This window comes from Lutra lutra, chromosome 4 (genome assembly GCF_902655055.1).
Source record: "Lutra lutra chromosome 4, mLutLut1.2, whole genome shotgun sequence".
Taxonomy (NCBI): domain Eukaryota; kingdom Metazoa; phylum Chordata; class Mammalia; order Carnivora; family Mustelidae; genus Lutra; species Lutra lutra.
The window spans coordinates 141,775,761-141,789,479 of NC_062281.1; the positions used below are offsets into that span (position 1 = coordinate 141,775,761).

At 40.5% G+C, this 13,719-nt stretch overlaps 1 protein-coding gene across 8 annotated transcripts in view; it reads right to left on the bottom strand.

Moving 5' to 3' along the window:
- IL12RB2 (interleukin 12 receptor subunit beta 2) overlaps window positions 1-13,719 on the bottom strand; it is an 88,924-nt gene that overhangs the window by 29,170 nt on the left and 46,035 nt on the right. For all 8 annotated transcript variants that reach the window (XR_007127063.1, XM_047728698.1, XM_047728694.1 and 5 more), the window contains 4 exons: window positions 13,225-13,444; window positions 5,137-5,337; window positions 373-471; window positions 124-282 (listed from right to left, as the gene is read on the bottom strand). Coding sequence is in view for 7 of the 8 variants with exons in the window: in XM_047728698.1 (XP_047584654.1) it covers window positions 124-282; window positions 373-471; window positions 5,137-5,337; window positions 13,225-13,444 (679 nt within the window). In the remaining variant the exon portion in view is untranslated. The remainder of the gene's footprint in view (window positions 1-123; window positions 283-372; window positions 472-5,136; window positions 5,338-13,224; window positions 13,445-13,719) is intronic.

Below are 13,719 nucleotides of genomic sequence, written 5' to 3' on the forward strand. Positions count from 1 at the left end.
ATATTTAGTAAGCACCTATGTGCCGCTCATCACGCTAGTACCTGTCAGAATGCACATGTGTGATGTTACATGTCCCCGACACCTAAATGAGAAAGACCCACTGCATTTGTCTCTCCCACATACCGCACACTTGAGGCTGGGAATTGGAGTCCTGTTCCTTCCAGTATATCCTGTAATGGAGGAGGCAGCCCATTTGCTCCTGGGCTGGAATTTTGTTCCATGAAATTACCATACTCCCCTTTTCCTCTGAGATGGCATTAATGTGGGGGCCACTCCGTGGTGCTGCAAAGTAGAACACAGGAGGCTTTTGTCACCCTCCAAATCCAAACTGTTGAACAAAAGCAAAATTTGGCAAAAGGTCCCAAGACTCACGTTTGTGCTTCGAGTTACCCCGGATGGAGCTGCACCCTCTCTGGTCCCTGGATATCGCACACACGCTGATTTCATAACAGCTGTAGGGTTTTATGTTCTCTGTGGGGAAAAGGGAGTTCTTATAACAGGTTTGGCATCATATGTGAGTCACTGAAGGGAGACATTTAAGTATCTGATATGGATGCATTCAAGGCACTCCTTTGCTCTCCTTCATTTGAAGATAGTTCAAGGACAGTCTGGGCTGAGGGTGAAGGGATGACCTAAGTCACAAAATCTCAGCATACTGTTTGCCACGTCAATGGCTTCAGGAAGCCACTGCTCCCACCACCAAGCCCAAGTTCACCTCATGGTGAACAGACAGGCCAACCTGAAGTGTCTTTTCAGTGTCATCACAATCAAGGAGACAAAAGCTATTCCACTTCCAACAAAGATCTAAATATAACCACACAGACTGCTTTTGAAACAGAAGTCACTTTCTCTCTCTTTTTTTGAGATTTTATTTATTTATTTGACAGAGATCACAATTAGACAGAGAGGCAGGCAGAGAGAGGGAGGGGGTAGCAGGATCCCTGCTGAGCAGAGAGCCTGATGTGGGGCTCATCCCAGGACCCTGGAATCATGACCTGAGCTGAAGGCAGAGGCTTCAAACCACTGAGCCACCCAGGCACCCCAGAAGTCACTTTCAAGAAAAAGAAAAAGAAAGAAAAACCATGGACTTCTACAAACCAATTGTTTGCTATTTACAGAGAAGTGCAGCTGGTGTTTTCCAGCACAGAACCTGGACAGGCCTTCTTACTCCAGGGATGCTTATGGGGATCTGCCCCATGCGGCTGGGACACACTGGGACAGCTCAGGGCAATGCAGCCTCTCCTGCTGCCCTCTTCCCCTGAGTTTCCCTCAGCTCCAGTCAGATTTCACTTGGTTCACAGCCTGGAGATTAGCAGGATACCTGGGAATGTTAATGCCAATTCCTCGCTTTTAAAATGCCAAACTTTGCAATTTTCTGTCGGTCATGAAGTTGGCTGGCAAGTTGCTCTTTCCTGTCAAAACTCCTTATATCCATGAATTTCAGATTCTACTTCTTGTAAAGAAAAGGCTCTTTTTGGGGCACCTGGGTGGCTCAGTCCTTATGAGGTTATGCATCTGCCTTTGGCTTGGGTCTTGATCCCAGGGTCCTGGCTCCCTGCTCAGCGGGAAGCCTGCTTCTCCCTCTCCAGCTCCCCCTGCTTGTGTTCCCTCTTTCACTGTGTCTCTCTCTGTCAAATAAATAAATAAAATTCTTTAAAAGGAAAAGAAAAGGCGCTTTTCAGAGATACTGTGCATAACATAGCTTTAAATTCCCAAGGAAATTTAATGGGAAATGAGAAAGAATCCTTACCAAACAACGATAGGGTCACATGGTCAGAGTAAGTACTCTCTCCCACAGTGTTTAATGCCCTGTCATGAACAGATCTGGTCCCCTCCACTGACAATTGATTAGGGCATAACATTTTATTTTTGAGGAAGAGGAATTTTATATCACAAAATAATTTACTAAATAATGTGTGTTTTATATGAAAATCCATTGTCTCTTAACTATCCCAGCAAGTATCACATAAAGCTCAGATGGCAACAATACTGTCAGAAGAGACCACAAGGAGATCCAAACTCATGCCACGGTGAGTTCCCATTTGTATTCATGAACCAAGTGATACAGAGAAAAGGACACGGTCAGCTTAGTTCGGTCATCCAAAGATTCTTCGCCATGGCAGGCAGACCCAGAAGCCTAAAGGACAACTTGGAATACGGAATCATATTTCATTTGGGAGAGGGTTGGGCCTGGCCGCTGTTTCTAGTCCTGGAAGCAGCCGACCAGCCACCATGTCATGTGCAGGTGTGGGAATTCCAGAGGAGCTCATTAAGCAATTAGTATCATTGCATTTTGCCATGCAAAACGTGAGTTCAGGGCAGAGGCCTTGAGACTGCTGTGGGTTTCTTGTGAACAGCCTACCCTTAGTGGAGGAGGGAAGAAAGTGTGGCTCTATAACTTAGCTGGTATTTCCCTTTGCATGAAGAAAAGAGTCCTAAAAACCTTGTTCCCTGATTCAGACTTTAGGGATTCCTGTTTTATTGGCTGGTTCTTACACAAACATGCCCTAATCATTAGCCTTCAGAAATTCACCTCACAAAGTCCTTAGCTTTGCTGTCCAGTGTACAACATCCACATTCCTGAGATTTTTCTTTCTTTCTACACGCTGGCCCCAACTTCCAGGCTCATTTCCCACTACTCCTGTGCCTACATATATACCTCCCATCCTTGGGCAAAGGCTCTGACTCCATATTTATAAACTACCTCTTTGGTGGATTTTTTGTCAAAAGCTATTTTCATCTATTAAGTATGGGAGAGGACAAACATTAAATGATCAATAACGAGGAGTCATCACCGAGGAAATAGAGTGGGAGCATGCAGAAGCCCAGGCATCGGGGAAGGCATTTCTAGACACCTACGGATTCTGACATATTTGTAAAAGGAGTGGCTCTGTATGGTTAGAATCATTTTTACCCACAAAAGACAGTACCAATGGTCTCTAGCTTACAACCAACCTATAACCAAGAGCTGGACTGTGTTCTGGCCTCCAGAATATACTCCAAAACACCAGTGCTGCCCTGGCAGCTGGGAAAAGGCTGGTTAAGGATCCTAATGGCAAGGAGTCACCTTACTGACCGGAGAGTGCCATACTGAATTCATAAATATGAATTACTTAACTTTTTAAGTGTTTATTTCCAGAATGTAACATCAACACTAATAGCTAAACAAGTGTTTTCAAGCAGGGGAACAACTTTAATTAACAAAGTTATTTTACCCAGTATTATACTGATTTCATTCAAATGAGTATTTCTAAAGTGCTTAAAAATATTTTAGTTCCCTAAATACGCAAAACATTCTCTCTTATCATCTCTTTTATGGTATTTGAGTGTTATTACAGAAATTCTAAAAGTAAGAAACTATAGGGGCCACAGGGTCTAAACTACCCCACAGAGGTCAATCCTAATATAGTTTATAATAAGCGTTTACAATTTTGTAGCAGTTTGGAATTCAGTAAATGCCTTTTCTATCCACTGTTTCATTTGATCCGATAGGCGTAACAGTGCTAAAGGGAAGTTGCTTCTCCTGCAACAGTTCTAGGGACAGGGAACACATCGCCCTGAGGGCCAACTGATTGTCCTCTTAGAGACTATCACATGTAAGGCAATTTCTTCCTCAAAACTGAGCTGATACCTGGTTTATAATGTCTATGTAGAGGACTTAGTTTCATTCTCCAGAGCAACAAAGGACAGACACATAGTCTTTCCCACATATACATCAAAGCCAGCAACAGCCATCAAACTGCCCACCCACATCTAGAATTCTTTTCTACAGGATGAATGGTTCCCAGATTATTACTATTACTATTACTATTACTAGTATTATTACTATAAAGTAGGCTCTACACCAAGCATGGAGCCCAGTGCGGGGCTTGAACTCATAACCCTGAGGGCAAGACCTGAGCTGAGATGAGAGATGCTTAACCAACTGAGTCACTTAGGCGCCCCTAAATGGTTTCCATATTAAAAGTTCCAGACCCCCAATAACTAGTTCATCTTCTTCTGATATTCTTTGGGTTATCTAGACAACACCATCTTTAGGTGTAGTGATTATATCTGAACACAACCCACTAGAAGTCTGAACAGCTAACCTGTACAAGAGGCTCATGGTTAAGGACTAGCTCACATACTGTTTGGTAGTGTGGTCTGTTTATTCCATTTGTCTTGTCTCCATAGGTAGGGCATGTGTATCCTCTTGGGGAGATGTAATGATGGCCATGGTGTAATAAAAATATTATAGAGTTTAGAGTTTGAAAACCTATGAAAATCTTAGCCCTGCCATGTATAACAGTAATAGTGACAGCTAAATTATTGAGTACTTAAAATATGTGAGATATTGTTCACAATGTTTTCTCTCCATTAATTCAGTCAGTCCTCACAATAACCCAATGAGGTAAGTATTATTATTTTCCTCATTTGACAGTAAGGAAACTGAGGCAGAGAGACATTAAGTAATTTGCCCTAGGTCACACAACCTAGTAAGTGACAGAGCCAGGGCTTAAACCCAGATAGTCTAGCTGCAGAAACAGCACTTTTTAATACACTGAGTTTATTCCTAAAAGTGACATTGACAAAGTTCTGTCTGATCATTTTACTATCTTTTTGGATGCTTTCTATCACTTGATAGAAACCACTGACAGATTTAGATTTGAGGACTGGGATGCCAACTATCAAATAGATAAATCTGGATTTATTATCACACAAATAATATGCAACAGAACTGGAATTGAAAGATCTCCTGGTTTCCTCATCTGTACAAAGGGCAGAGTTAAACACTTGTTGCGCATGACTGTTCTGAGAATTACGTAAACTCCCACGTGGAAGGTGCCTGTCACACTGACGGGTTACTACCTAGCTCTCAGCCATGCTTGTGTGGGTCAATGATGCATTTGTCTTATATGGCTCTGTGCCAGGCACATGAACTATCCATAAATACTAGAGGCTTTGGTCAATCAGCTGGTCTTCCATGGCTGCAGTGCTGTGTTTTAAGGTAGTGTCCTAAAGGACTCAAGGTCATCACTGTCCCTCTCATGCAACTGCCTGTAATTGAGGAAGGTTCTGGGTTCCCATCTGCGTGTTCTTTAAAAAAAGGGGAGGGGACTTAATAGCTTTTGAAGAGGAAGGTGAACAACTAAATACCTGAAATCAGAGTCGACACGTTGAGTGGGGTACACCGCAGCCAGTTTAGAGGGGGCTGTGTGCCACCCCTGGGATGGAGCTCCCTCCATTCCACCACATACTCCTGGACATCAGGTGCAGCTTTCCCAGGAGGCTCCCACGTCACCATAATGTTGTCCACACCCTTTGAATTTGCAGAGACCTGGCGAGGAGCCAGCAACCCTTTGGGGGAAAAATGGGGAAGCACAAAAACAAAATCACAGGTGGATAAAGATATAAAAAACAATTCATCCAGCAAAGTGTTAGGAAAAACCAATTTCTTGTTAAGAACTTCAGATTTGGGGCACCTGTGTGGCTCAGTGGGTTAAGTCTCTGCCTTCAGCTCAGGTCGTGATCTCAGGGTCCTGGGATCAAGCCCCGCATCAGGCTCTCTGCTCAGCAGGGAGCCTGCTCCGCACCCCGCCCCCCCCCCCCCCCCCCCGCCTCTCTGCCTACTTGTGATCTCTGTCAAATAAATAAATAAAATCTTAAAAAAACACAAACCTTCAGATTTGTTTTTATTAGTGCAAGGACCCTGTGTGGGGTTATTGGTAGAATTATTTTCCCTTCATCTTCCACTTCTGTGTCCCCAAAGGTAACTGCTGTAGTGATATATGTATACTTCTAAGCCACCTCCCAGATGTTTATTTAGATATCTATGTATCCTTGAAAGTTAGTGTGGCTTTGTGCTTGTGTTCTGTATTTTCATGAAACGTGCTGGGAGTAAATTTAATGCTTTTTCTTACTTTTTTCCTTCCCACTCAATATTATATTTCTGGAATATGTCCATCCTGCTGCTATATGTAAATACAGCTCATTCCTTCCAACTGCACCTCAAACCTCTTTCTGTCCAGTCTCCAAGTGACGATCAGGAGGTTCCTTCCAACTCTCAGCTAACACAAACAAGGATGCAATGAACATTCTTTGGCATGTCCTCATGTGAGCCTATGCAAGAGTGTCTCTGGATATATCTGCACAGAGTTGCTCAATTATAGAATCATAGAAACATTACTTCATTAAACACAGCGAGTGATCTTTAATATAGCTGGTCAATTGACACTGCAATAAAAAAGGCATGAAGATTCTTATTTCCCCACCAACACTGGGTATTATCTGACTTTCAAGTTTCTACCAATCTGGTACATGCAAGGGGGCATTTTACTGTGGTTTGTTTTCCCGATTTTTTAAAATAAATATGTTTTCCAATTTTTTATGAAGCTGAGCTTATACATGACTAGCGATCTGACTTCCCCCTCTGTAAACTTCCTGCTTATATACTTCACTCGTGTTTTTTTGTTGAGTTTCCTATCTTTTCTCTGATTTACAGCAATAGGTTTTATGTTCTAGATATTATTTGTTAGTTTCCAACACTAGAAATATACTCCAGTCTTTCAACTCTCTGATAACTTTATGATATGTTTGTTGCACTTAAGTATTTACTTGGATATAGGTGAATTTATCTATGGCTTGTGCATTTTGAGTCTTGTTTACAAATTTCTTCCAACCTGGGATGATGAAGATACTGACCTACATTTTCTCTTATTGGCTTTTGGTTTTACCTTCCCCATTTAAGTTTGTAATCCAAATCTAGCTAAAAGGCTTTTTTTTTTTTTTAAAGGGAATAGATTTTATTATATTTTTCCATACTGTGAGTCAATATTTCCAAATGTGATGCCATCCCTAATATATACCAAGTTCCATACATTCATGGGTTTGTGTCTGCAATCAACTTCTTTGCCAGAACACACTGTTCACATTACTAGGCACTGTGATGTCTGATTATCTGGTTGATAAAGTCCTTTCCTCATTTTGCCCTTCATTTTTCAAAGCGGTCCTGGATATTTATGACACTTTATTCTTCCTTTTAGCTTTTAGAATCAGTGTATCAGAGTCCTCAGAAATGTCAGCTGGTACTTTTTATTGGAATTAAGTTAAATTATTCCATTTGTAAATATGCTGTTTCATTGAAATTATTCAGCTCCTCTTCATAAGCCCCAATTCCTTAATGGAGGTAAGGCTTTTATGCATTCTTTGTTACAGGCTAATTCCTAGACACTTTATATTCTGACTTTGCTTTTTAAATGGCATCTTATTTTCTACCATTTATTCTACCATTAATTTGTGTGTATTATTCTTATTTCTGGCAAGCCTGCTAAAATTTCTAATTAGTTTTAGTAATTTGTCCACTGCCCTTGTTGAATTTTCCATGTAGTAATCTTATTAGCTCCACATGTGAAATATCTTCTCCTTCCAATCTTCAATCTCCAATCTCTTACTTACTATTTTGTTTTTATCTTGTTGCAAATTTTAAAGAGAATTTGCCTACCTACCTTCATAAGGTGATATTTGCTGTAGATTTTTGGTAGAAAGTGTTTAAAAAACTAAAAAGTTTTCTTTTTCTTCATAGTTTTCAAATAGGCTTATTTTTATAAAATACTTATTTACTAAAAATTTTTTTTCACCAAATACTTTTCACATCTGTTAAAAACATATCCCTTTTCTCTTTTTTTTATTATTGTGATAAGTTACATTAATACCTTTTTCTGATGTTGATCCATTTTTGTATTCTTGGGGTCAAACCTCTTGATCATTCTGTACTAGTTTTCCTCTCTCCACCCTCCCTTCCCCCTGCTTTTTTTGTTTTTGTTTTTTTTTGGCAGAGACTTTTCAAAAGCAGATTTTATGTTTTAGAGAAGTGTTAAGTTCACAGCAGTGTTTTCCATATACTCCCCAACCCCACATGGGGACAACCTGTCCAGCTGACAATGTCCCATACCAGCATGACACCCCAGTGTGGCATTTGCCACCAAAAGATTTTTTTAATAAATATTTTCAAGTACTTTTCCCCTTCATTTAGTTTTTCTGTTACTGGGACTCTTTTTAAGTAGTTGCTGTAATTCTCTTCTATTCTTTCCATGTTTTAACTTTTCTCATGTTTTGACTTCTTTCCCACTTTGGATGGCCACTGGAAGATTCTCTCACCCAATCTTCTGCTCATTCATTCAGTCTTCAGATGAGTCCTTTCTGCTATCCAACCTGTTGGCTGCGTTCTTGATTTCAAAACTAACTTTCCATATTGAATCTCTTTATTTGGGGCTTCTTCATAACCACCTATTTCTGACTGAGCCATGTTTCTAGCATCCTCTCTAATCTTTCTAAGGATACTTGTTACGCTTATTCAAACTCTCATTCTTTCTGTTGCATTAGTGAGATTTCCTATGGCACAGGTTGCCTTTCCCAGAGTGTGTGCCTCTCAGATTTCTCCTAATTTTCTCCTTTGGGATCTTGTGTTATTTTCTTGGATTGATCAGCAGCCTTGGCCTTTATCTTTCTGCAGGGGGAAAGTGAAAGATTTCCCTTAGTTTGTGCTTCTCCTGGCAAGTTCAGGTGGGGAGGATGAGCTTTTCAGGGTGAAAAGCTCCAGTGATGCAGCCTGAGCTCTACCTGTCTCCAGGTTCCCCCAAGATCTACCTGGTACGTCCAGAACCTACCCAAGCTGCCATGGCTGGAGCTGCTCTTCACCGGGGATTCAAGGCTGTTACTATCTTGTAATTGCCAGGCACATGGCGGTGGATGGCAGGAGAAATCTCAAGAGCCAGCCAGTTCACAGATACTCTGCTTTCAGTCCCCGTCCACAGTTAGGTGTTGGGGCTTCCTTGAAGTTACTTTGTTTTGCTCTCTAGACTTCCCTGCTCCATAGTAGAGATGTCCAAGCAATGATCATATCAGGGCAACGTGAGCTAGAAGGAGGAGGAAAACCAGAATGTGCTACCTCACTGCTCCCCCTTATCACTATTCCCCACTGCACTCAGCCATCTATCCTGTCCCTCCTGTGGCATCCTCAGAACTGTGCTTGGTGGTGAGAACCTATAACCCGTGCACTGGCTATTTTGCAAGGAATTGAATTCCCCAGTAGGGGTTCCCTTATATTCATTTGCCTTGGTATTAGATGTCCTGGCTATGCCAAAATATTTTTTTTTTTTTTTGAGAACGGAATGCATTCATTTAGTATTTATTGAGCACCTATATCTATCTTCTAGTACGGTTTGGCTGGTGATGGGCTAAAAGAGCCAAAGAACCCTTCTGACCACTGCTTTCTTTGGAATGAGCTAAGTAAATCAACTTGGCACTACCCTGTCTGAATCATCATATTTACCAGAAACCAGCCTGAATCTCCTTCCCATGATGTTTGCTAGGGCACATTCTCTCTTGCAGAACTCTGCTAACAACTCACCTTCTTTCTATCACTTTTCATAATTATTTCTTTAGCTTCAATCATTCAACTTCCCATCTCCTTTCCCCCCTGAGAGCTTCTGAACAGAGTTATACAATTCATATGGTATTTGGAATACGTGCCCACCTAAGAGACAGGTGGTCTGGTTTTTCAGTCCAGCTCTGCCACTAATTGGATGTATGGTCTTGGCTACGTTCCTTCAGCTCCTGGGGCCTCAGTCTCTGACATCTGTGTGGGTCTCTGTTTATGACTGTACTGGCTTCTGACTCTTCCTGTAGTTTCAAGAATTCTTGAACACAGGGACTAGTCTGAAATATTAAATATGTTTTTACTTGTTGACTGCAAGTTTTAGCACACATTCAGTTTTCATTGTAGACCAAAAAAATCACTCTCATGGTCCTTTATAGGCAATGCTGTGGCAGGTGCTTTTCACAACAAAGTTGTCCCTACTTTCTGCCTGCGTGAGGGGGCACATTATTTTTCCTTTCCTAAAAGGAAAACTATATATGTGAGTACTGTGAACATATCCTGAAAGAGAGGGAGACAAAATCATGGTATGCTATTCCTATAGACCATTCAGAATTTGTGTAAGAGCACTCAAGGATGGGACCGTGTTATTTGCCAGTATGCCCTCCATGTCACCCTGGGATACCCAGAGTATTGGGTGGTTCAGATGTGGTCCTAGGAGAGAAAATAGACCCTCAAGATTCCAAGATTTCTAGGACCAGGACGCTGTTAGTTACAGCTCAGTTCAAGTACTCTCCTATCTTACCTCCCCAAGATGTTCATCCTTATTGAGCCTCATCCTTATGCAACACCTGCCCAATCTGGGAGAAACAGGTGTTCCTTTTACCTCTCTCTTTGTCATTGGTTTCCATTATCTTCCCACTCCACATGGACTTCATTCCATTAATTAGCTCCTCTCTCCCCTTAATCTCCAAACTCTTCCCTACCCAATTCTTTTCCTCAACTTACACATTTGCTCAGCTATCAATTTAAAGCAAACCCTCATGCCGACATTCCTCTCCCTCACCTGTCTCCCACGAACTTGTCTCTCCATACTCCAGTCACATGTTGCCTCCTTCCTTGGCCATCTTCTCCAAGCCCATGTTTCATCTTTCCTCTCTTCCTAGAGTTACCCTGGCATCCATCTAATCTCACACTTACACTGCACCACAGTTTCCTTGTTTATGTCTGTCCCTCCCATGTGACTGAATATAACTGGAGGACCTCAACAGTATTTTTTTCCTACTGCTGGATTCTAGCTCCCTTATGTAGTATATGCTCAGTAAAGAACTGTTTAATGAATAAAGTAGAGGCCAGCTCTAACATAATGAATGTGTCATTTTGAGATGTTGCTACCAAGTCTAAAGAAAGCACCTGGAACAGACCCAGAAAATTCATGAAGTTTATAGCCTCAAGACCCATATGCAGTGAGACTTGAAGAAGTAAGGTATTCCAACATACTACATTTTAACAACAGCAGGATATTATATAGTGGTATGAGTTCAATCTCCCCGACAGAATTCACCTTAAAAATTATATATGTGGTACTTATCCAGAGAAGAAAAATTTTTAAATATACAAAGCAAAAGGGAAGGAAAATCACCTGTAGTCCCATGATGCAGTTGTGACCTCTATTAACATTTCCACATACACTCTACTAGACTTTTATCATGCAAAAAATGTGTATTCATGTAAATACATATTTTAAATCGCATCATCCCATATACACTATTGAAAGTCTACCTTTTAACTTATTATATGCATCTTTCCTTGCCAATAAAAGCATAGCTACAACACCACTTTAACCCTGGTGTGGGTTAAGGCAAGTAAGAGGCATGATATATTATTAAACCAGTCCCTTCTCTGTTATTTTATATTTAGGTTGTTCATGCTGTTTCAGTATTTCAAAAAAATTTCAATAAACATCTTTGTGCTTTACTTTAAAGCACTTATCATTTGCTGAAGATACATTTCCAATGGTAAAGTTTTTTGGTGAAAAATACGTTAGTATTTAAAGTTACATATGGCCAAATTGTCTTCAGAAAGTTGTACCAATTTACATACCCATCAGCAGGGTAAGCCTATCTTTTCCTCACACACTACCCACATGGAGTACACTAATTCTACTTATTCTTTCTCGGTCTGATTCAGTTTCTCAGGCTTCTCAAATTTTGCATCTCATTGATTGCTAGTTAGGCTGAACATATTTTCATATCTTTATTGCTACTTTTCTATTTATTTTTTGAGTTGCTTGTTCATATCCCTAATCTCTTATTTATTTGAAAAAGTAGATAGACAGGTAGATAATCAACCTTCTTTTGCCAAAAAATGTGATATATGCTTCTCTTAAACTGGTATTTACATTTTTAAGGCTTTGTTTGTGGTGTTTTAAAATTTTTTATTTTACTATGCATAGCATTTGAGCTTTCCTCCCCCACAGTTAATTCATCTTTTCAGGTTTGTACCTTAGGTACATACCCACATTAGTCACAGATTGCCAGTTGCCTACCAAATATTCTCTCCTTTTTAGCAAGGGAACACTGCGCCTGAAATACACTTCTAAGCCTCCTTTGCAGCTGGGTGTGACCAGATGACCAGTTAAGAGTCAATGACTACAAGTGTATTGCATGACCTGGAACAAAGTTCCTCAAGTGTGAGGGGTGGGTCCTCCTCTCTTCCTTCTTTTTCTAGAAGAAAGTAGATAGAGCTCTGGCAGTCATCTTAGATCATTTCCATCTTGAGGATAGAAGCCAACTTGGCAGAGGAAATAGAAAGAAGGAGCCTGGAATCCTAACGATGTTCCCAAGCTGTCACACCAGCCCTGAACTGTCTACCTCTGGACTTCTTTTATGTGAGAGAACTGATAAGCCACTGTAGTCAGGCCTCTGGTAAGAGCAACCGATACTCCTAAAAGCAATTCCTAATTTATATACCAACCTCGTTACATCAATATTTACTCGTATTTTCTTCTAGTTATTTTTAACTACTCTATCATCTCTGTTTATGGATATATGACTGAAAGGATATATAACTAAGATTTAACAGTGTATATAAAATAATCATGTTTGGGTAGAAGCTTCTTTCAAATGATGATTGCTAGACTCATATGTAGATAAAATTGTTCCACTGAATTTTAAGAAAGGATTTAATTATAGTTTTATTAGGCATTTTTGGAAAAGTTAGGCCAATGATCTTGACATTGCAAAATAGCACTTATAGCCACTTTGTTGACTAATCATAGGCTTTTATATTGAGAAATCAATTTTCAGAACAAGCAACTATAAAATGTGTATAGCTAGTTGGGAGATTTCAATGTAGATAATTGGATAAATACCTAACTTTGCATAATAAAGACCATTAGTATAGAAAAATTTTGCTACAGTTTCATTACAGCCAGAATTTCATTTTAATACTATTGGCTTTAAAAATATGTTTTGACTGTAAGTGTGGAATGTTTTTTCCTAGAACTTGACAACACATACTATTCTTGTACTAGAAAAATTAGCCAGATATTAGTGTTCAATTTAATGCAACTAACATTTGTTAAGCACCTGCTGTGTATTAGTCTCTATATTTAAATCTCACAATGACCTGCAAGACAGATAATATAACCCTTATTTTAGAGAGGGGGAAATTGAAACTCAGAGGTGTTAATTCAGTTGTCCAAAACCACTCACAGACTAAGTGCAAAAGAGCCTCTGAAGGTTGTTGGCTCCAAAGTCTAAACTCCTGTGTTACTCATGCCAGGCCCTGGGCTGAGCCTATGGGGGATAAGAGGTAAGTAAGACACAGTTTACCATAGGTGATATTAAATCAAAGTTGGTACTCACCTGTCCCACACAGGTCCGTTATGTTAATACGAGTGGGCAGGGAACTGCCTTTTGAGTTAGCTGCAGACACAGTCACAACCCAATATCCAGTTCTGGGAATGACCCACGTCCAGGAGGTGTGTTCTGTGATGTTCTGTAGTGTGACTATCCCCCCGGCCACCTCCTGCAAGGTCACGCGATAGTGGAGAATTTTTCCTTGTGCCTCAGATACAGTCATATTCTGCAACAAAACACATTCACTTACTTGTGTATTCCCAGACAAGGTCACTGGATGCTTTGTGGCTGGACCTGATGGCCCCTGCAGCAGTAGGTAACATATGAGTGACCTTTTTATTTACATCTCATCTCCTCCACTGCATATTTTTATATGCACCCAAGCTTACGCAAGCCCACCATTTAGGAAAAAAAAATCAGTTAACTTTTAAAGATTTTATTTATTTATTTGACAGACAGAGATCTCAAGTAGGCAGAGAGGCAGGCGGGGGGCGGGGGGAG